The following is a 21,710-nucleotide window of genomic DNA, read 5'->3' as shown; positions in this document are numbered from 1 at the left end:
CTCCTTATATTTCAGATGGAAATAAAGGAGAAAGCAGAGACTGTGCAGTGGGTTAGCCATAGCTACATGCTGCAAAACAGAGCGCTGTGAAGTAGGTTGTTTAGAAAACTGGATGGTCTCTGTCCTTTCATTATAAACAAGTCTGTTCATTAGCTGGAAAAGAAACTTCAAACATTGTCCAGACCAGAACAAACTTGTATCTCTGATCTGTTCAAATAGGAGCCTTTGCCAGGAGGGTTTGCAATAGATAGGTATTTTTTCCTGCAGGGAGGAATGTGCTCACTGTGGTCTTTAATAAATCCCTTACAATGGGGATACCTTAGAGCCCATTATCTTGGTAGGTAGGGAGGTTACAGCTACTTGGTTACTGCAGCAGATGAAAGGGTTGGGGAATTGTCCCAGATCCTGAGTATATATTGGGTTTCTTGGGGTAAAGGCTGCCTTTCCAATGTTTGTGTGTGTTCTGACATGGTAAAGGGTGTGCTGACCCTGCTGGCTCCAGGGCAGGGATTGTCTCTTGGTATCAGTTGTCTCCATCAGAGTTTATTGATGGAGTCCATCTGCGTACCTTATCAGCAAGATTTTGCAGCATACCATAAGTTCTGATCTCTTGTGGAGTTTCTGCTGTCTTTTGAACATGTGAAAACCTGTTTCTAAAGTAAAGAGAGAATATATTCTTCAGAGCCTGTTCTTACCATGAAAGATCTACACTCCCCTTCCAGCCCCCCATCCCTTCTGTGCCCCAGTGATAGAGGAGAATCCCTCGGGTGGAAAGGCAGATTTTCCTTCATGATTGCATCCAACAGGAGGTCTCTGTGGCAGGTGGGGAGAGCTGCTGCCCAGGGCTGAGCAGTGGCAGCCTGCAGCGTGATGCTCTGGACAGGCTCCAAGTTTGTGCTCGCTCGTGGAACACATCCAGCTGGGTGCTGCTGCAGACTCTCCCCGGTGTGGTGGGGTCAGCGCCTCCTGCCTGTCTCCTATCTTTCCTTGGCAAGAAGACAATTGACTGCTCAGTCCTTATTTAGCCCCAGGGAGTGAGTGGTGATGTTCAGGCTGGCAGACCTGCAGCTGCTGCGTGGGCAGGTAGCAGTTCTCAGGGGTAAACGAGTTGGAAGCAAACTGGAAAACTGTGCCATTTAAGGAGCAGTGTCCCTGGAAAACAGCTGAGATCTGGCCTGCAGCCAAAGGGAAACTGGAACTGAGACAAGGCTTTGTCACAAAGACATCTGCACCAGTTGTAGGGAACATGTGGACTCCTGCCATGGCATTTGCCACCTGGCGTGTTCTTGCTGCCCCAAGCAGCCAGTATGGCCACATTTTGTGCTGCATTCAGGAGCAAAATAGAAACCGATCTGGATGGGGAAGAGTAAAAACTCTGAACCATGTGAGTGTGGACACAACCTTCACCAAGCTGATGCAGAGGTGTGGACATTCTCCCAAGGACTCCAGCATGTTATCCTCCACTCTCTAGGGCAAGTGGCTTCTGCTCAAGGTTGGAAACCACAGGGTGAATCAATTACTCCAAGGGCAATGATGTGTGATCTCTTCACAAGAGTTCTTCAGGTTTTTGGCATCAAGAAACACAAGTTCTTGATGAGAAATGGGGACCATACTGCTCATGTTGCTTTGACAACTTTTACAATACTAAAACATCCGAAGTACCTGCACATAAGCTCTGGACATAGCTGTGTGGAGGTGGGCAAAATGTCCCATCTAGGACAGGCTGTGGGCTGCAACTCTCCATGGGTTCTCAGGCACTTGCAGCAGCAGTGAGTTGTGGATATGGCCCAGGGTCCCAGTACACCACTGGAAACCAGGCTCTAGGGCACTCTTCCCTGCCATCCCCATTGCCAGCTGCTGCCCCTTGGTAAGATCAGACATGGTGAAGCAGAAGTCAGGGAAGGCAGGTTTTGGACATGGTCTGGGTGCTTTGATTTACAGTCTGTGCTCCCTGCTGTGGAGAGAAAGTGTCATCCAATGTCTCCTCTCTGTGTGTCCGCAGAGATCACACTGGCACCACACCGCTGGGGCAGGCTGAGGTGGGTGCCTGTATTTGTGCAGCATCTTGATCCCACAGCACTGGGTGCACTTCAGCACCCACAAACGTCCACTGGGGATTACACAGAAAGACTGTGGGCTGGGTCTTCAGAGACTGTTTACTCCCCGTGCTTTGAAAAAGCACAACATTCTCTCACTGAATTTAAAATAATGCCTGAAACAAGAACAGCAGAGGCATAGAGGATAGGAAAGAGCCCAGAATTTCTCTCTTGGCTTCTGGCAGGTCCCTGGGAGGATGACAGTGGGCAGGAGCTGTGCTGTGAGCGTCACCTGCTCCAGGGGTAGTGCCAGCCCCTTGGCAGGACTCTTCTGCCATTGCTCCAGCCTCGAGCTGTCTGCAGCTCTGCATGAGCCTGCACATGAACGTGTGCATGTGCATAAAAATCCTTCCTAAGGTCATAAATAATAGCACTACAGAGTTCATCAAATTCAGGTCTCCCAGGCATTCTGCTGGAGCTTTTCCAAAGCCTGGCAAGTAAAGTAAGCTAAAGTGCAGGACTTGGCATGCTTAGTTCTGCACCAGCTTCAACCCACAAAGCACATCTCCAGCAGAAGGCTCCAGGCTCCTGGGAGGCCTGAGATGTGGAGTGGCTGCAGATGCAGCTCAAACAATGCCTTTGCACAGTAGATACTTAAAGTTTATGTTTCATCTAATGTGAAGGAGATGACAATTTTACTGTCATTACTGTTGTAATAAATTTAACAAGCAGATCAGAGTGCAGGTAGTAGGAGGTACTGTGTGAGTTTGGAAGTTAGGTGGTGGTGTTGTAGCCCCTTCATAAGAAGCATGTCCTGTGTTGGACATGAGTATCGAGTCCTGTTGTAAAATCACAGAATTTAATTGAACTATGATGAAAAAAAGTCATGTTTTTTGTCAAGTATACACTGCATACATTGAGAAGAATGTTATTTTTCTCAGTTTTTAGTCTTTGTTATGTGGCTGGTGCAGAAACAGCTGTTCACTGAAAATTACCCTATTGCCATTTAAGAATTACTTTTCTAGTCTTAAAATTTAACACTTGGGTCTTAAACTAGTCACATAGGCTACTTTTATAGGAGGTGCTTTTGGTGTTGAGGGAAGGCTACCAGATGTCTCGTTTTCTTCTGTGAGAAGTGCCTAAAGCAAAGTCAGACAAGTTCTATACTGAAGAAAATACAATTTTCACTCTGAGTTTCATAATTTTAATTGACCTAGGGTCATAAAATATTGTAGTGTGTGTTGATTGTTTCCAGAAAACTATCTTTTTGGCATGATCTGCTAGCATGTTAAGATGCAGCAAAACTCCAATAATTTTAGGCTGGGATCTTGTCTTAGCATTCCTACTGAAAATCATAATGCCGAGAAGTTAGCGCTATATTTGCAGGGTAACTTGAATCAATAGCTGATTATTCAGAAGAAATTTGCTAGCTCTGCAAAACTTTCAACCTTACAAATTGTTGAATGGTTTTCTTATCACAGTGCCTCACTACCACTGGAAAATGATGCCAGGAAATCATGTTTGAACAAAACCTTTGTGTTTTTCTGTGGAGGAGTTAAACATTTGATGCTCGCCGCCCTCAGTCTCAAGCAGTAAAAAAATATTTCTGGAAAAATTACTTCTGTTCAGTGTAGGATGATGTATAACACTTGCTTTTTCCTGGCATCCCCCAGTAAGGAACTGAACACTGATATTGGTCTTCATACAGCCCATTCAGTATTCATTCTGTCATGTCCGCTGTAGTGTCAAGTGCTCTGACACACCTGAGTTTAAATTAAGTGATGTGCAAATGTACTGCATATTGAATTATGGTAGTTTAAATGGAAGTGAGTTCTAAATATTTTAAATCAGAGGAAAAGATAGCAGAGCTGTCAGAGAAGATGAAAGACAAAGCAATTCTCATAGATCCTTTTGAGCTTAGAGCAAACCTCTCAAGTTAGTTATTTGCTTCTTTTGGATTTCTCCTCAGATTTTTACATGACTGCATTTGGTATACATAGTTGAGAGTTACTTCTATCTTTAGGATCAGGAAAAAGGAGGAAGAGAAATGCACTGATGAAGGCAATACAAAAATTACTCACAGATACTCAGTGTGTGCATGAACATACATGCACATGCATTTGTAAACAAATACAGCTACAATCCTTTATACTCATAATCTGCTAATCAGCAGATCCTGACTAAAGAATTTGGCTAAAACCTTTCCTGTCAAAAATATGATTTCCCTGAAGTTGAAGTATGCCACGGAAAAATTGCTGATTGAGTTACGCACTCAATTAAAGAAAACAATACGCCCAGTTCCAAAACGACATTTCAAAACAGAAACTTATTGTTTAGTTTAGTAAATGCTCCTTTGAAAACCCTTAAATCTTGGGCCAATGCTTTCAAAAGACTTCTTTTTCTCCACTGTGTTTTCCATGGGAGGTACTGCAGTGCAGATTTGAAGCCAGTCTAACACTGATCTTCAGTGCAAGCAGCCGTATCTGCATTAACTTTCAGCCCTTCACTTTGGCTTTGGGCCATCTGTCTGCTTGAAGGAAGACTAATCAACCATTTGTCTTGAAGGCATTTCCAACTCAGAGTGGTCAAGGCATCCAACTATCTTGAAGTAAGCTCAACATCTGTTTGGTCTTGCAGTTGAAAATGAACTACTTTCCCAGTTTCTTGTCATGTAAGCATAGGGAAGCCACGTAAAAGGAGTTAACAGGACTTTGTCTTTCCCTATACCACATATACTGTGATAAGAGTATAAAGCTGATGGTAGCCCCCGAGCCACATCTGAAAAAAATCTGCATCCCTAGATGTGGCTGTGTGTTTCTTATTCTTGAAAAAGTTCAGATTAACCGGACATACACTAACTCTGGATGTGTTGTATTACTCAGGTCTTATGTCAGACTTAGGAGTGTGCTGGTTCAAGCCAAAGTCTCCTGAACAAAGCAATACTTCGAAGGTTGTGTTTGAGTTAGCCTGTTTGGGTACAGCAGAAGCAAAACTGCTGTAACAGCAGTCCCAGTACTGGACTGCTTCTGCATCACACAGTGGCCATAGGAATAGTTGGACATAACAAAGGAGATGTTGGAGGAACAAGAACTCTTCTGTGGCTAGAAGTGATGGTGGGGTACTTTGGTCAAACATGATACTGGGCATGATGGATGGTTCTGGATCATTCTGACATGGTGTTTGTTTCTAGCAGGTGATAGGAATCAAGGTATCTCTGGTATTCACATCCCAGTTCATCGGCAGTGAGAATTGAATGTCACAGGAATTTTTTTGGTGCATGTGCACCCACCATCATGAATGATGGGTGCATAACTCAGTTGTTCTTCCATGAGCTATTTGCCAATCCTGTGTCAGTCTGTCCCAGCTTGGCGATCCTCCTTTCCTTTCACATACATAGTGTCACTATGCTTTTGTTCCTTTAGGATGAAGTCATGCCCTTTGGTCAAAGAGCCTGAAGCCAGTGGGTTCTTGGCAGGCAGGCATTGCCTGAGGCAGAGGTGAAAGCTGGCACTGAGCTATTTGCCTGGTGGACTGCAGTGTTCAAGGTGCTCCTCACTACCTAGAAGGCTTTCTATGACATTAGCTTGGGCTTTCTTTCCTTCTCTTCAGATCTGGCCACAACTGAAATGAGTAGAGGGTTTGATCCGCACTGTGGCACAAAGGGAAGGTTCTCTTCTTCAGTGGCCTTGAACATGCTCCTTGCTGGGGTGTAAAATGCCTGGTGGTGGTGTCCAGGGCACAAGGTAGAGGACTTATCCACTAGAGGTGTTAAGAGATGCTTAGGGGTGAAAACTGGTGTGGTCCTGTATATGGTTAATGTCTTGGGAAGATAATGAAGAAGAGGAAGAGCAATATGAAACCAGCACTTTTGAAAGCCGTCTTACATACCATTCATTCAGGGGACTGAGGTAATTCAGAGCCAGGATTGCCTGCTTCTGGGCTTTATATAAAATCTTAAAATGGAGAAATAACACACAGTAATGTTTCTAGCTGCCTTGTACAATTTTCTCACGGTCCTGCAAAGCTCGGTTTGGGAGTTTTGTAGGACTGAGTTCTTCCAACTGTTGTGCTGCATTTAGAATAAATTACTTCTTTGCTCTTATCACCCCCCAACAGGCAACTGTGGAGTTTGTGTTTTCACTTTGTGAACAGTATGTTAGTACCTAAATTATTTTCTCTTCTTCCCTAGTATTTTCTGGTTCCAGAGATTTTGGAATCCACTTTGCCATGTAAATGCTGCTAAAGCCATGTCATCTGCTTTTCCTGAACATGCAGGTATTCAGGAGTAGAATTACCAACATGGGGTTAAGTTGGTTTTTTTTTTTTTTTCACATTAAGCCTTTTAAATCCGCAAGTAAACATAGTGATCTGATTTGCCAGCAGCAAGTATTCATGTAACTTGATCAGACCTTAGGATCTTTGAGGAAAACCACATGCCATTTAGCCTCTTTCTATACAGAGGAATTCAAACAATTCATCATTATATCAAGGGCCTTATTAGTTGACAGAAGGGTTAACTGACCTTCAAACAGGACCTCAACGGTTTGCCTGCAGGGAACATATTCCATGGTGAGTTGACTACTTAAGCACTTTCAATGTAAAGTAAAAACAATCTCTTGTGTCAGGGTATAATTCAAAGAACAAAGGACCGTTTTGCTCAATTGTGCAGGCACCAGAAGTTATTTTTGTCTCTTGCCTGTCATATTTGCATTGTACAAGAAAGTAGTTTTGTGTTGAGGAGCGATTTGTTCTGCTGAGGCTCTTTGTGTAATTTTTGAACTGAAGACCACCACTGTATTCTGGCACTGAAGCAAACAATGCACAGTCTTGAAAACAGCTTTGTGTTTTGCCCTGTTTTTAAGGGGGCATTTGCTTTGGGTGTATGAATTGATTTATGGGCCCTTTTGAGCCATTTAAACTCCTTTGAGAATGCCTGGTAAATGGACGTGTAAGTGAGGGGTTTTATCAGGTATGCCAGACCTTTTCCTGTTTAAGGAACATGTGCTTGTCCTGTTCTGGGTGCACTCTGCCATAATGATAGGTAGATAATGTTCATATTTTCAAAGCCTCTCTTTTTGTTGTTTGCTGCCATCTCTTTATTAAAAGCTTTGCATGTTGGTGGTGTCCTCTGCTGCTGCTGCCTCTGGTGTAATTAAGGAGGTCAAGTGGCAGTCTTGCTGCATGGAAACACTTCTCCTGGTAGCGTTATTGTGTACAAAGCGTGTCTGTGCTTTCAGCAGTGACAGTGCATCATTAAGTTAATTGAGTAACTTCTCTCTGTGATGGGTTAGTGCCAAAGAAGTGCGTTTCATGAAGGTGTGAATACTAACTCCGAAGTTGGTGCTCAAAGTGTGAAATAATTAAAAAAAAAAAAATTAGAAATCTGTTAAATGTCCCTATTTCCGCTGAGGGTGACATTAAGGGGACTAACAGTATGGAGGCTCTTGGTCATTAAGACCTTAAACACTACAAAACTGCCTATGACCACATTCTTTGTTCTATTCTACTTTTCACTGCCAGATTTTTTCTGATTTTCTGTATACCCAAAATGTCAGCCCAGTGCCAGCCTCCTCAATGTGTGTTGTGAATGTTTTCTGACTATCCATGGCAGGAGGATGTTCTGAGCCAGTCCCTGTACCTCTGCCTAGATGTCACAAGGGCTTTTGCTCATGGATTTGTCTTGTTCTTGGAAGCCAGTTCAGCTTTTGCACCCACAGCGCCTTACAGAAGAGAGGTCCTCCACTTAAACAAGTGCTGTGTAATCAGTTACCTCCTTTTAGTGTGCTGTTTGTGGGAGGTGCAGGGGTAGGTGGTTGGATTTTGATCTGCAGGATTCCTCACTTGACTGTTACTCCTCCGCTGGAGGGGACAGTAAACGGTTGTTCCTAGTTCAGTTTTCCTTTTTCACTCATGGTTTGCTCTTAAACCCTCTGCTATGTGCCTGCCTGCCATTTCTTTTCCTGTCCCAAGAGACTTGCTCTACTCACTCTTCATTGCAGGAGAGAAACTGAGATCTATGTTTTCAGTTGCTATCCAGCTGACATCTGGACCTTGCAGAAAGTGGCATCCATCCTTGCTCCCTCATTGTTCTTATTTCCAAGATGTGTGAATCCTGGTCTCCTCTAGAGTTACTTCCTCATCTCTCTCCCCTTTCTCACTCACACTTGCTTCCTCCATACACAAGTGATAGATCCCTAATTCGCTTTTTTTAATTCAGACACTGACCACGTCTGTATTCATTTCACCACTTTAACTGATTTTTTTCCACCCTGCCAACATCACAGTCATTTCCCTCTCCATGGCCTTCACATTTGCCTTTTTTTCCTCCCAGCCTGTGATTGCAACCCTCGTGGCATTCAGACCCCGCAGTGTGACCGTGCCACTGGGCAGTGCATCTGCAATGAAGGAGTGGAAGGGCTGCACTGTGACAAGTGCTCCCGGGGCTACTCAGGCTTCTTCCCTGACTGTGTGCCGTGCCACCAGTGCTTTGCCCTCTGGGATGTGATCATCAGCGAGCTGGCTAATAGGACCCAGCAGTTCTTGGACAGGGCTAATACCCTCAAAATCACTGGAGTCACTGGCCCATACCAGAAGACACTTAGCACGCTGGAGGAGAAGCTCACTGAAATTAAAACCATCATCGCTCAAAATCCGGCAGCCGAGCCCCTGAAGAACATTGGGAATCTCTTCGAGGAAGCGGAGTGAGTACAGTTGTAGTTACATCAACAAGTCTGTCGTGGGAAGGAGTGGGAGTTCCAGTGAGCTGGGATTTACTTGAGTGACTGATGTCCCCATGCTGGGCTTAGGGCACTCCAGCTCCTCTGGCTGGGCGAGGGTGCTGTGGCTGCTGGAGCACCTCACCATGCGCCGCACTGGCAGCAAGTACCCATCCTGGGAGCAGAAACCTGGCCAGGGCAGGCAGGAGCTGTGCAGCTCCCACGTGTTGGGCTGGGGTTGCCCTGCTCCCACTGCTCTCCAGGCAGCTAATTACCAGGGAGCCACTCATGCTTGCCTCGTGCTGCCCCAGGGCAAAGGACAAATGCTGCTATTATGTGAGAGAATGAAGAGGGGGAGAGATTAAATTCCTGGATTTCCGGGTATAGCTGATGAGTTGGAAACTTGGGCTCATTTCCACACTCTGAGCACGTGTGGGGGGAAGCACCAGGTTTATAACAAGGATTGTTTCCATTTTTCTACGGGTAGAAGCCTTGTATTTTCTTCTAGGGCTAAGCATACAAAAGATGGTAGTCTGGAGATGGGGCCATCTAACATTAAGTAGGATTACAGAGGCTTTCTAGCCCTGTCTGCAACTGTTCCAACTTGCTTGTGCATTGTAAAGGGAACTGCACAAAGCAGAGGGGTGAGGATTAAAGCATAAATGTCTCAATTAGGAATAGTTTGTGTCTTACAGCTCCCCTCCCTCCTGGAGAGCTGGGGGTTGCTGCTGCTTCTGGACTCTGTGTATTGAGGGAGGTCTGAGCAGCTGAGGAGCTGCTTTTCCCTAACATACCTTATGTGTATGTGTTCTTGTTCCTCTCTGGCTGTATAGAAATGTACTGGGCTTTGGAGGAGTCCTGGAAAACAGCAGGCTGTTGGGCTATTGAGAGAGCTGTAAATTCATCTTAGATCTTACATACTGCCTTGATTCTTTCAGAATGAGGAAATGCTGGGCTTGATGGGATCACCATGGATGGGAATAGATTCCTATGCCCACTTCTGTTCCACAGCAGCCTTGACATGTAATACTCACTTGCTTTTCCTTTTAGGGTTATCCCATTAGCTAAAGGCTGCTGCATGGCTCCCTGAGTGAATGCTTAGAGCAGGAGGTTTTCCTTCAAAACCCTGGTGAGGAGGGATCTTTACAGAAGAGTTTAAAGAATCCATTATGTTAAAATTAAGGCTCCCCCTCCCTGCTTCTTGAAGTTCAAATCTGTCCGATGAGCTTGTAGTAATCAAAACTACATTTGAGCTGTGTGGGATGGGAAGCAAATTATGTATGGATCATAGTAGTCAACTCTGACCTATTGCAGTTGCCATGATACTAGAACATTACACAAGTCCTCTGGAATCTGCCTCCAGTTAATCTTACACAAAGCAGCTGTTTTCTGAGCAATTTAGTGGTTTGGGTTTATAAATGTGCTGTAGATTAAAAAGTAGTTTTGTACAATAAAGGAAACAAAACAGTATTCTAGATAGGCATGTTGTTACAAATCATTTGAAGCTCCACTGAGGGAGGACAGGTCCTGCCATGGGAGAAGCTGGATACATCTCTAGCCACCATGCTCCAGTGAAGTATGAGGTGTTTAACCCTTCTTCCTCCCATGCTGAGTCCTGTGCCTGTTTTACAGAAAGCTGACAGCAGATGTTACAGTTAAGATAGCTGACATAGAAGAGAACTTATCAGCCTTAGCAGCAAAGAGCAATAGCACAGACATGGACCTGAGCGCACTGGAGACAGATGCCAAAAGTCTCGACCACGTTGTGAAAGAACTTGCAGAGCAGCTAGAATTCATCAAGATCTCTGATGTTCGGGGTAAGTTTCAGAGGGAGGGGGAGAAAGCAGCAGGGTAGCCAAAGATTTAATTAGTGCATGGGTTTAAGTACCAAATTAATCTTCTAACTTGTAATAAAACACAGTTCCTCAGGGACAGGTTCTTTCTGTGCATTAGCAGAGTTGCTGATGCAGCAGGAATTTTTGCCTCCTCACCCTGTCTCTCTTCCTCTGTCCATTGCAAAGCTGGCTCAAATTCTTGAGGCACAGAATCGTCTTAAGGTGTCATGCTGAACACATTGTGGATGAGACACAACAGAAGAAAGTGCACCACAGATTTCAAGATATGCCTAGACATCCCCCTTGCACCCCTCAGTCTGTTAAACTGCTGTTTCTGGGTGAAGAAAAAGAGCTCGTAGTAAAGGGCCCAGTTTTCTGAGCCACCCAAGCCTTGCATGTCCATTGATACACTGAAATGGGCCAAGAATCGAAGTTTGCTGGAGGAAGAGGAATGTCAGCAAATTATTTGGAAATTTGGAAAGCTGACATCAAAGAAAGTATTTTAATATTTCTTATAAATTTTCTGGTTTGCAGAAAGTCTGAGATTGTTTCTAGTGAAAATGGGAGATTTCAGAGTGAGGCGAGTAGCATGTAGAACAGGGGAGTCCCTGACTTTTGGCATTCTGCAAAGGAAAGCTGCCCCGAGGTGCAGAGTATAGCCACCTCCATAGGGTCCCTCACACCCACACGAGCCCTCTCCAAGAGTTATCCAAAATCAACAGTTCCATAAATCAGCATCTTTCGTCACACAGTTGTTTCTTAGGAAAGCTCTGACCAGTTTCCAAGCAGTGACTCCGTCAGACAGACATCCCAAGGCAAGCAATAAGAATTAATGAGATAAGGGAATCCTTACAATACAGACTGTTCCCCTAAAAGCCTTAAAAAGGCTGTATCTCCTTTTGCCCTTAGGGCAAGTACAATTCAGTCACTGGGGTCAAAGAAAGGCTTAACTTCAAAGTCCAGCTTGACACATTGTCCACCAAGCAAAAAAGCACTTTTTTTTCGTACAAGAGGCCAAATTCTGTCATCCTTGCAATGGCACTGAACACATCTGCCAAGGCCAGCATTTCATTTAACATGATGTGATATATCACTAACCGTGATGTGTCATCGGCTAACATCTATAATATACATTACTCTGGGTTACTTAACAGAATACTCATCAGGAATCTCATCTGATTTTCTCAGGAGCCTTGGATAGTATCACCAGATATTTCCAGATGTCCCTGGAGGCAGAGGAGAGGGTCAATGCCTCCACTGTTCATCCTGATAGCGCCGTGGAGCTGTCAGCGCAAACGCGGCGGGAAGTGGAAGACTTAATCAATGAGAAGGAGGCCCAGTTCAAGGCTAAACAAGAGGAGCAGTCGCGCCTTCTGGATGAACTTGCCGGAAAGCTGCAGAGCTTGGATCTCTCTGAGGTGGCTGAGAAGGTACACAGCTGAGAATTGCTGGGCTAAAACCCCTAGCAAAAATAGAGTCAGGTTTATGATGAAGCGGCAGGCATGGAGGAGCTGTAGGGTGTGACAATGTGAGATGTGCAGTTAGTTTATGAAAAACGCACCTTGGTTGGTTGAGCAACCCCTCGGTTTTGTGGGCTAGAACTGGGTTGTTTAACTGGGGGGCTCTGACATTACTGGCTTTCAAAAATCAGCCTTTCATGTTGGTCTTCCTCCTACTCTTCCCAGCCCCAACAGAGCACCTGTTTTTGCATCACCCCTGTTGTAATCCAGTGTCCTTTGTTAAGGATGGAGTTCCCATGTGCAGAAGAGCGTGGCAAATCTGCTGGGCTGAGAGCCATCCTTTTAAGCCTATCCAGAGTTCAGTGCTTGCTTTCCCTAGGCTCCCCTCTTCCCTTCTGCAGCTCCATTGGGTACACTGTGCCTGTACAGCACCCAGCCAGGCTGCACTTCTGCTCACACCCACAGGCCTCAGCATCAACCCAGTCTCAACCTCCCGCTCAAGACAAAAGCAGAATTTACAGGGAGCTGGAGTCAAAAGGGCATTTTCTCTGTTGAAGGTGCCTGCTCATCTGTAAATATGATTAAGGATGGCTTTTTCTTGGGAGAGGCTGGGTGTTCCCTCAGTCTCTTTGAAGTTGGCCAGCTGCATTCAGTGAACAATTCCTGAGCAACCCCGGGTGAAGGCAGGCTGCAGGGCATCGCTCATTAACTCCCCTGGGCAGGCCAGGCCTGTGGTGGAGAGTTCTTCCCATGCTGATTGTCCCTTGTCCTTTACAACTAGTCATCCCTCCCACTCCCTCAGCCCTCGTTTTTTCTCTGGAGGGAAGAAAGAGACATCTTTTTGTTTAGTTTCCTTTCCCCTACATTCCTGCCCCTTAAGAACTGAAATCTTGGGTAGATGTTTATCAAGGCAGTAAATACTGAGTTGCTTGGAGGTGTAATCATCACACACACACACACACACATATCTTTCTGCTTTCTAGCTACTGCTGGGTTACATGCCAAACAGGTAAGAGGGGACTCATTTACGCTTCACAGGAGACAGCTGCAGCTAACTTGGCTCAGCCCCTAGGTTTTCCCAGGGAGGTTTTTTGGCTGCAAAACCTGAGTTAGTGACTATCATTTGGCAAAAAGAGAGCGGGGCGGGGGGTGAGTGGCATGAAAAGGTAAAAGAACCTCACAAGAACAGGGAATTTTCTAATTTTCCCTCTAGTTAAACCAACTCCTTTGTTATTTCATTACCAAACAATTGATCAAGTAGTGGATCATTCTCAGCGCAACGTTGCTGATAGAAATAGTTTCACTTCTCAAAAAAAAAAAAAGTTTATTCTGAAATTTTGTGGTAGGATAGTGTCCTACTCCAGCCCCCATGCAGCCTAGCAATGGAAATCAGGCAGTGACTGCTTCCCTTGTCTCCTGTGTCCCTGCAGACATGTGGCACTGCCCCAGGAGCCTCCTGTGCCGAGTCCGAGTGCGGGGGTTTGAACTGCCGGACAGACGAAGGGAAGAAGAAGTGTGGAGGTCCCGGCTGCGACGGGCTGGTGACTGTAGCTCATAATGCCTGGCAGAAGGCTATGGATTTTGACAGAGACATCCTCAGTGCATTAGCAGAAGTTGAGCAACTCTCCAGAATGGTAATGTGCCAAATCAATTGTTAAGATAGTAAAAAAAAAAAATAATCTGTCTGTTGTAGCATAGACACAAATTGACAAAGTATGTGCTGGTTTTCTGCAGAAAATACTTCTTTTGAGTTGTGTAACTTCATCATGCTTGTAAATATCTTCAGAAAGGGAGCTTGCTAAAGTGAAGCTTCATGGATAACTAAACATCAGCCTGAGTTGTTTAAACTAGCACTGGTGGTATGGATCAGGGCCAGCTTCCAAGTGTTCTGTGAGTTTTATGAGAAAAAGCATTCCTTGTTACTTTTACTTCTGACTCCGCATGAATTGTTTTTAAAAAAGCCCTAAAGCATAAGAAGATAAGCAAGCCTTCCATTTTCCTCTCTTTAGGTTTCTGAGGCAAAACAGAGAGCAGATGAAGCAAAACAAAATGCACAAGCAGTTTTGCTCAAAACCAATGCTACAAAAGAACAAGTGGACAGAAGCAATGAAGATCTGAGAAATCTTATTAAACAGATTAGAGACTTCCTAATGCGTAAGAATGTTACATTTTAATTATATTTTAATTCTGTATTTGTGAAAACTAGTTTTACATCTGTATTATCTTCCAAGGGTTACTGCAACAGTTGTCATCACTCCCCCCACCTCCCCTAGACAGACAGTGTGTATGATGAAATCTGGAAACATGAGAAAAACTAACAGAAAACCAAGATAAAAAGAGAGAGCAAAATGTGACATGTTCTAGAGTATGTTTCAGCTGAGGCTGTTGTACTGCTCTACTTTGCCAAGTGTGTTCTGGCTAGAAAGACAAAGTAGTATTAAAGGGGAAGGAAGTCAGAAACTGCATTTCTCTCTCTGTAAGAAAGCAGGTAAAGGTTAAATGAGAGCCTTGTTTGCCAGCAGCCCATTCCTTGCCTGTTTGCTCAGGGCTGACTATGCTGGGAGCACAAGTACATCTATGTGCAGCTGTTGGTTTTGTTTCCTGTGGGCTCGGGTGCCCCCCAGAGTGGTGCAGCTGAGCACCAAGATCTTCAAATGGCTTCCAAGAGAGCTGTGCCAGCAGGGCCTATACACCTGCTGGGCCTCTCCTGAGAGGGAAGTTTCGCCTTGGGAAGTAGGTTAAAAATCTTGATTTTCCATAAATCTGGAGAAGGAGGCTTTCCCATGATTTTCCTTCTTAAGGAAGCAGCTGAACAAGAATTTGAGTGCTCAGACGTGACAGAGGGAAGCTTTTACTCACATCTTTTGTCATTTGTGTCCATCTGCTAGAAGACAGCGCTGACCTGGATAGCATTGAGGCAGTAGCTAATGAAGTGCTGAACATGGAGATGCCAAGCACTCCCCAGCAGCTGCAGGCCCTGACAGCAGATATTCGTGAGCGTGTAGAAAGCCTTTCTGATGTTGAGGTCATTCTGCAGCAGAGTGCTGGAGACATTGCCAGAGCAGAAATGCTACTGGAGGAAGCTAAAAGAGCGAGGTATGCAGCCCTGTTTCATGTCATTGTATCAGAAAATGCAGTTTAACTTTCCCTGATTTAAATTCTTCTTCCTTCAGTAAGGGGCAAAACCAGCCCGTTGCAGAACATGTTCTTTTTCCAGTTCCAAAGTAAGAGCATTTTTAGCATTAACAGTCTTGCTCCACAGCAAAGGTGCAACAGATGTTAAAGTCACTGCAGACATGGTGAAAGCCGCACTAGAAGAAGCTGAAAAAGCTCAAAATGCAGCTGAAAAAGCCATCAAACAAGCTGATGAAGATATTAAAGGAACTCAAGACCTGCTGACTTCAGTGAGTCCTTTATGAGTATTTCTTAAGATAATAGAAACGGCACCAAGTCTGATGCTTAGAAACTGATGTAGCCTTTCTAGGGAAAGCCCTTGGGTACTGCAAAGCAGTGGCTGCAGTTAAAATGCATCTAAACCATTCCTGCCTTCACATCAATTTTTGAGTAAGTGGGACAGATGCTAAGGGACTATTTGCTCATGAACAAACCCAACTAGACAGCAACAAAAAAAAAAAAAAAAGAAAAAAAAAACCACAACAACAACAACAACAACAACAACAACAACAAAAAAAAAAAAAAAAAAAAAAAAAAAACCACCACAAAAAAGGCTTTTCTCACCCCATATCCTGCACCAGCCAAGTTAAATAAGCAGGACTGTAGCCCTCTAACACAGCAGATCTGACAAGACCCCTGGCAAGACACACCTGTCAGCCACACTGGTTGTGTATTGGTCTGCTCAGTGTCATCCAATGCAGCACCAGACTAAAATAAACAAATGCTGGATTGAAGTGTCAAGTGCTTCAATCTTGTCAGATAAAATATTTGCAGACTTCATCTCAAAGCCCTCATGAGACCACAGTGCTATCTATACTTATGAAGTTTGGCCAGTTTAGAAGCTTCACAAGTCCATTATCACATGATGGAGTCAAATGTCTGAAGTTTTATCAGCAGGTGAGTCAACTCTTGCGTGTATAATGCAATCAAATACTTTTTAGCCATGTTCCTTAATGCTTTTGCAGCCCCATATGTTCCATTCTCAAGCATTGAGTTTTTTCACCCTGACTGCAATGGGCTATTTTTAGCAAAACTAAAACAGTTTTTAACTCAGAATCTATGGACACAAACTAGTTAGCTGAGCAGAGTTAATGGAGAAAGTTTAGTGTTATATCCACTGTCTTTTGAAAGTCTAACTCTCATTCTTCTTTCTCTTAGATTGAATCTGAAAATGCAGCATCTGCAGAGACGCTGAACAATGCTACCTTACGTCTGTTTGAGCTGGAGAAGAGTGTTGAAGACCTTAGGCAAAAGGCTGCTACAAATTCAGGGAACTTGGGAAACATAGAAGACAAAATTATTAGTGCAAAACAAAATGCTGAAGACGTTAAAAAGGTGAGAAGCTCAGGAACAATCCTAAAGAGAAGCTAGCAGAACTCCCCCAGGTTTGGCTAAAGGGAGATCAATGAATACATGTGATCCATCACATTTATTGTTTATATTCTGGAGGTAGAAAATAATCCAACATTTATGCTCTTACCAAAGATAGCTACTTTTCACTTTGGTATTAGATCCTGAGACAGATGTATTGGGAAGTTCTCAGGTTCTGAAATAGCTGCAGAAAACCTGTCAGCCTTTCACAGATAGGTTTCTGTTCCTCAGCTTTACTGTCTGTCACAGGAGAACTGGATTTTTTTTTTTTTTCCACTTGTATAGAGTATTTATGGTTCTATGACAATGATAGGTTCAGGACAAACAAACCAGAATTTGGCACATACAGAATCAAACAACAGGAAAAATAATTATCTTAATATAAAACTGAAGTAATTGCTAAATACCAGAGATGCAAGATTTTCTCTGTGAACATATGGCATTACTCCCAATGTTTGCTACACACTTCTGTAATAGCAGAAGAATGTTCATTAACAAAACAATCGACCAATCTGCCAAAGGAAGTTTCATTGCTCCCATCTCTTGTCTGTAGTTAGCGTACCAATCTCAAGAGAGCCATTTTCTGACAGGAGAGCTGCATTATCCATCAACTCAACAATATCCAAACACTAAGTAGTATTTCAGGTGCTGTCAAGTAAACACAAGAGAATTCCAGTGCTGCTATGGTTTGTTAACTTGCTCAATGGTTGAATTTAGTTGGGCCATGGGATTTCTTAATCTTAACCCCACAAAAAAAGCACAGCTGAGAAACCAACCTTACAACTTTCCCAACACCTTCACCAAAACCAACAGGGTAACTGGTTCAGTTCTTGTTGCTGGAAGGGTAATAAGGGTATTCCTCCCCAGATGCAACCACTCAGCCAGGAGCAGTGCCAGGTGTAGCTTTCCAGTGGTTCTAGGGGCTATTGCTTCCATTAGTTACAGAACCCAGTAACTGAATCCCATAAATCTTTGCCAAGTGCCAGTATTGAAGCTGTAAAACAGCCACAGATCTGCAAAAGAGCAACTGATGAGTCTTCACCACAGCTCATCTTGGACGGGAAGTAGGAAATATCCTGACACTGTTTCTGCTTTTGTTAACTGAGCTCCCAGCGTGGTCTCTCCTTGCACCCGGATTAGTGGAGGACAGAGGGAAGAAATGCCAAATCCCGCTGTATTGGCTTCGCATGAGCTCCCTCTTGTGCTTGTATTCGGAGCAGGTCCTCAACAGCGAGCTGAGCGGCAAGTACAGAACTGTGGAAGAGCTCATTGCCAAGAAGACAGAGGAATCGGCCGAGGCCAGGAGGAAAGCAGGCGTGTTGCAAGATGAAGCTAAAGCTTTGTTAGCTCAAGCAAACAGCAAACTCCAGCTGCTCAAAGGTAAGGCTGTTCTGAGGAGGTAATTTGACACCTCAGAACGTGATGCAATTTTACACTGTTAAACCAGCTATTCATCAGTAGAAAGGGAAAAGGCACTTACTGTTACTGAGGCTTGATCTGCTTTCCTTATGGACATAATACAGTCTTTTGAAGCAAAGATTTCTATAGAATAAGCTGAAACAGGTGAGACACAAACTTCCGGTATGGCACCTCTCACTGCCCCCAGAACCACCACAGGGAAGGAACAAAACTACTCTGCTCCGGATAAAGACTCATCTGTTCCAGCAAGACCCTTATCTCCCAACAGTACTGCATTCACCCCACCCTGGAAAGCTCTTAAAACAAAAGCTGATCAGGACACAGGAGTTCCAGTTTACAGATTAATTTAACTCTCACTGTTGACTAAGTTGATTGACCCATGACGAGGTGGTCTGCCCCTTGCTACCAGAGACAAATTTTCCTTCTGGTTTTGCCATGCCAGGAACTCATTCTTCTGCTCTTTGCTACTCCTGCATGGTTACTGTGACTTGCTGAATAGTCTTAATCGTGACAAGCAAAAACATTTCACTGTTCTGTAAAAGCCACCATATAGCAAAGAATGACAATTATTTTAACGCTCAAAATATACTTTTGGATTTTCACCTTTGGAAAATAACTTCCCCGTTCCTTTACATCTCTATGTTAAGGAAAAAAAAAAGGTGCCATTCCAGCCTTTGTTTATTTTTGGGGGTGTTTTTTGGCTTTTTTGTTTGTTTTTGGTTTTTTCCCCCAATCAGAATAACTTCCACAAGTGAAATCAGTTTGAATAGTAGTTTATCTGTAATGATAATGATTTACGTGCATTAAAACACCACCAATTAAGCTGGGGTTTTTTGCCTTCCTTTGCCTACAGATTTAGAAGATACATATGAAAACAATCAAAAAGTTCTTGAAGATAAAGCCAAGCAGTTGGTGGAACTGGAAGAGACAGTTCGCTCCCTCTTACAGACAATCAGCCAGAAGGTTGCTGTTTACAGCACTTGCTTATAAACAGGAGCGAGAAGTGCTTGTGTTCGGGATGGGTTTTACAAGTATTATACTAGTTCTTTTTGACATTACACTAAGACCTGATAAAGTGAACAGGTTTTATATTGACTTTAAAGCCACAGAACCAAAGAAAAGTAACTTTTTGATGTTGAAAATAAACAGTACTTTTGTATCACTGTATGTACCTAGTATGAGTCATTAAGTTCCTTCCTATTTTCAGTAGCTGCAATGGTACATCAATTAATCCTTTAGCAAGTCTTGTTCTTAAATGGGTTAGAGCTCTAATAAAATTTTGGCTTGAACTATATAATTCTAAAGAAGGATTCCTATTACTATGAAATATAGTATGGTGACTCAGACCAAATTACCAGTGAATGAAGAAATACCATCCATGTGTAGTTAGTTATGCCACAGTACTCAAAAAGGATTGTGTGCCCCCTGCATGATACCCGTTTAGGCATAAGACTACTTTCATGTCACTGATTATGAAACACTTGATATGCAGGGTGAAAACAGATCAGCACTGAAAGTATGAATGCACCAAATTTATATGATAAACTAAGCTTGGAATCACAAAATAAGTAGAGTTGGAAGGGACCCACAAGGGTCATTGAGTCCAACTCGGCCCAGCACAGGACAACCCAAGAGTCACACCATGTGCCTAAGAGTACTGTCCAAAGACTCCTTGAACTCTGTCAGGCTGGTGCTGTGACCACTTCCCTGGGGAGCCTCTTCCAGTGCCCAACCACCCTCTTTGGTGAAGAACCTTTTTCTAATATCCAACATCAACCTCCCTGACACAACTTCAGGCCACTCCCTCAGCACTGGTCACCAGAGAGATCAGTGTCTGCCCCTCCTCTTCCCTTCATGAGGAAGTTGTAACTGCAATGAAGTCTCCCCTCAGTCTCCTCCAAGCTGAACACACCAAGTGACCTCAGCCACTCCTCATACAGTTTCCCCTCAAAGCCCTTCACCATCTTTGTCACCCTCCTTTTGGACACTCTAATAGTTTAGCAGTTTTTATATTGTGGGGCCCAAAGCTGCCCCCAGCACTTGAGATGAGGCTGTCTCAGTGCAGAGCAGAGCAGGACAATCCCCTCCCTTGCCTGGCTGGTGATGCTGTGCCTGATTCCCCCCAGGACACTCCTGGCTGCCAGGGCACTGCTGACTCACATTCAACTTACCATCATCCAGGACCACCAGGTCCCCTTCCACAGTGTTGCTTTCCAGCCTCTCATTCCCCAGTCTGTCCATACAGCCAAATGCAGAATGTGGCACTTTCCCTTGCTGAACTTCCAATGGTTCGTGATTGCCCAGTTCTATAAAGCTATGTGCAGGGCCTCTCTGCCTTTGAGGAAGTCAACACCTCCTCCCTGTTTTGTATCACCTGCAAACTTGCTTAGTATCCCTTCCTGTCCTGCCTCCAAGGCATTAATGAAGATGAAGAGCACAGGGCTGAAGATGGAGCCCTGTGGAGTCCCACTAGTGACAAGTCACCACTTGGATGTCACCCCAGTCACTGTAACCCTTTGTGCCTGACCTGTGAGTCAATGATGTGTTTAGCCAGCTGTGAGCTGGACATCCTGTCCAGAAGGCTCCTGTAAGTAGAAAAAGCTTTGCTGAAATCCAAAAAGGCTACATCAACTGTATTCCCTTGACCAGCTATGTGGGTTATCTTGTCATAAAAGGAAATCAGGTGTGATAAGCAGGACTTTCCTCTCATGAAGGCATGCTGGCTGTGACCAATGGCTGTGTTGTCTTTCAGGTGTTTTTTGATACCTTCCAGAATAATCTTCTCCGTAACTCTACCAGGCATTAAAGTGAGACTGACTGGCCCCTGACTGACTGCCAGTTTCCAGGGTCTCCCTTGCCCTTCTTGAAAATCAGGGACAACTTCCACCAGTCTCCAGTCAGCTGAGACCTCTCCAGCTTCCCAAGACTGCTCAAAAAACCCCCAAAAAACCAAAAAAACACCAAACCAAACCAAAAAACCCAAAGAAAAAGAAAAAAAAAGAAAAAAAGAAACCCAGGCACTTTGTGATGGCATCAGCAGCTCCCTGAGGATTCTTGATGAATCCCATCAGGCCCCAAAGATTTTGTAGGGATGCAGCTAGAGCACATTCTGCACATTTCATAGTCCTCCAGCTCAGGCCACTGAGATCCCCTTGGTCCATCATCTGTGCTGAAGACAGAGACAAAGATCATGTTAAACACATCTGTTTTGTCCCTGACCCTGTCTGTGACATGAACATCCTCATCCTGTAATGGGACAATGTTATGTGTTCCCATCTTAATATAAAAAAACTCTTTTTATTGTCCCCCACAGTTCTGGCAGCTTCAGTTCCAGCTGAGATTTGGCCACATGAATTTTCTCCCTACAGTGGCCAGCAGCATCTCTGTATTCTTTCCCTGGCACCTGACCATGCTTCCATTGGGCATCCATCTTCCTTTTTTATCTTGTTTCCACGAGAAGATTCCTGTTCAGCCAAGCCAGCCTTCTGCCTCACCTGCCTGACTTCCAACACTTGGGAATTGCCTGTTCCTGTGCCCTTAGGAGGGGGATGTTTACGAAGTGATCAGCACTGATAGACCTCGGCACCTGAGTGTAGTGGTTTGAAAGCAAAACAAATGAGAAGCCCCAAGTCAGAGATACAATTTAATAGAAGAAAGGAAAGTAAAATAAAATAGATGCAATAACACAAAAGACCATTG

At 44.1% G+C, this 21,710-nt stretch overlaps 1 protein-coding gene across 1 annotated transcript in view; it reads left to right on the top strand.

Annotated features, from left to right (window-relative positions):
• LAMB1 (laminin subunit beta 1) overlaps positions 1 to 19,178 on the top strand; it is a 41,373-nt gene extending 22,195 nt beyond the window's left edge. Inside the window, exons 24-33 of the mRNA XM_066182905.1 lie at positions 8,368 to 8,737; positions 10,385 to 10,569; positions 11,776 to 12,017; positions 13,478 to 13,681; positions 14,057 to 14,201; positions 14,936 to 15,143; positions 15,310 to 15,451; positions 16,380 to 16,556; positions 17,813 to 17,972; positions 18,865 to 19,178. Of these exons, the coding sequence (XP_066039002.1) occupies positions 8,368 to 8,737; positions 10,385 to 10,569; positions 11,776 to 12,017; positions 13,478 to 13,681; positions 14,057 to 14,201; positions 14,936 to 15,143; positions 15,310 to 15,451; positions 16,380 to 16,556; positions 17,813 to 17,972; positions 18,865 to 19,001 (1,970 nt within the window). The 3' untranslated portion in view covers positions 19,002 to 19,178. The remainder of the gene's footprint in view (positions 1 to 8,367; positions 8,738 to 10,384; positions 10,570 to 11,775; positions 12,018 to 13,477; positions 13,682 to 14,056; positions 14,202 to 14,935; positions 15,144 to 15,309; positions 15,452 to 16,379; positions 16,557 to 17,812; positions 17,973 to 18,864) is intronic.
• The last annotated feature ends 2,532 nt before the right edge of the window (positions 19,179 to 21,710 follow it).

This window comes from Chamaea fasciata, unplaced genomic scaffold, assembly GCF_029207755.1.
Source record: "Chamaea fasciata isolate MVZ Bird 193981 ecotype frontalis unplaced genomic scaffold, bChaFas1.0.hap1 SCAF_5, whole genome shotgun sequence".
In the NCBI taxonomy this organism is placed as follows: domain Eukaryota; kingdom Metazoa; phylum Chordata; class Aves; order Passeriformes; family Sylviidae; genus Chamaea; species Chamaea fasciata.
The sequence above is the reverse complement of the archived record's forward strand: the minus strand, read 5'-3'. Positions and strand labels throughout refer to the sequence as shown.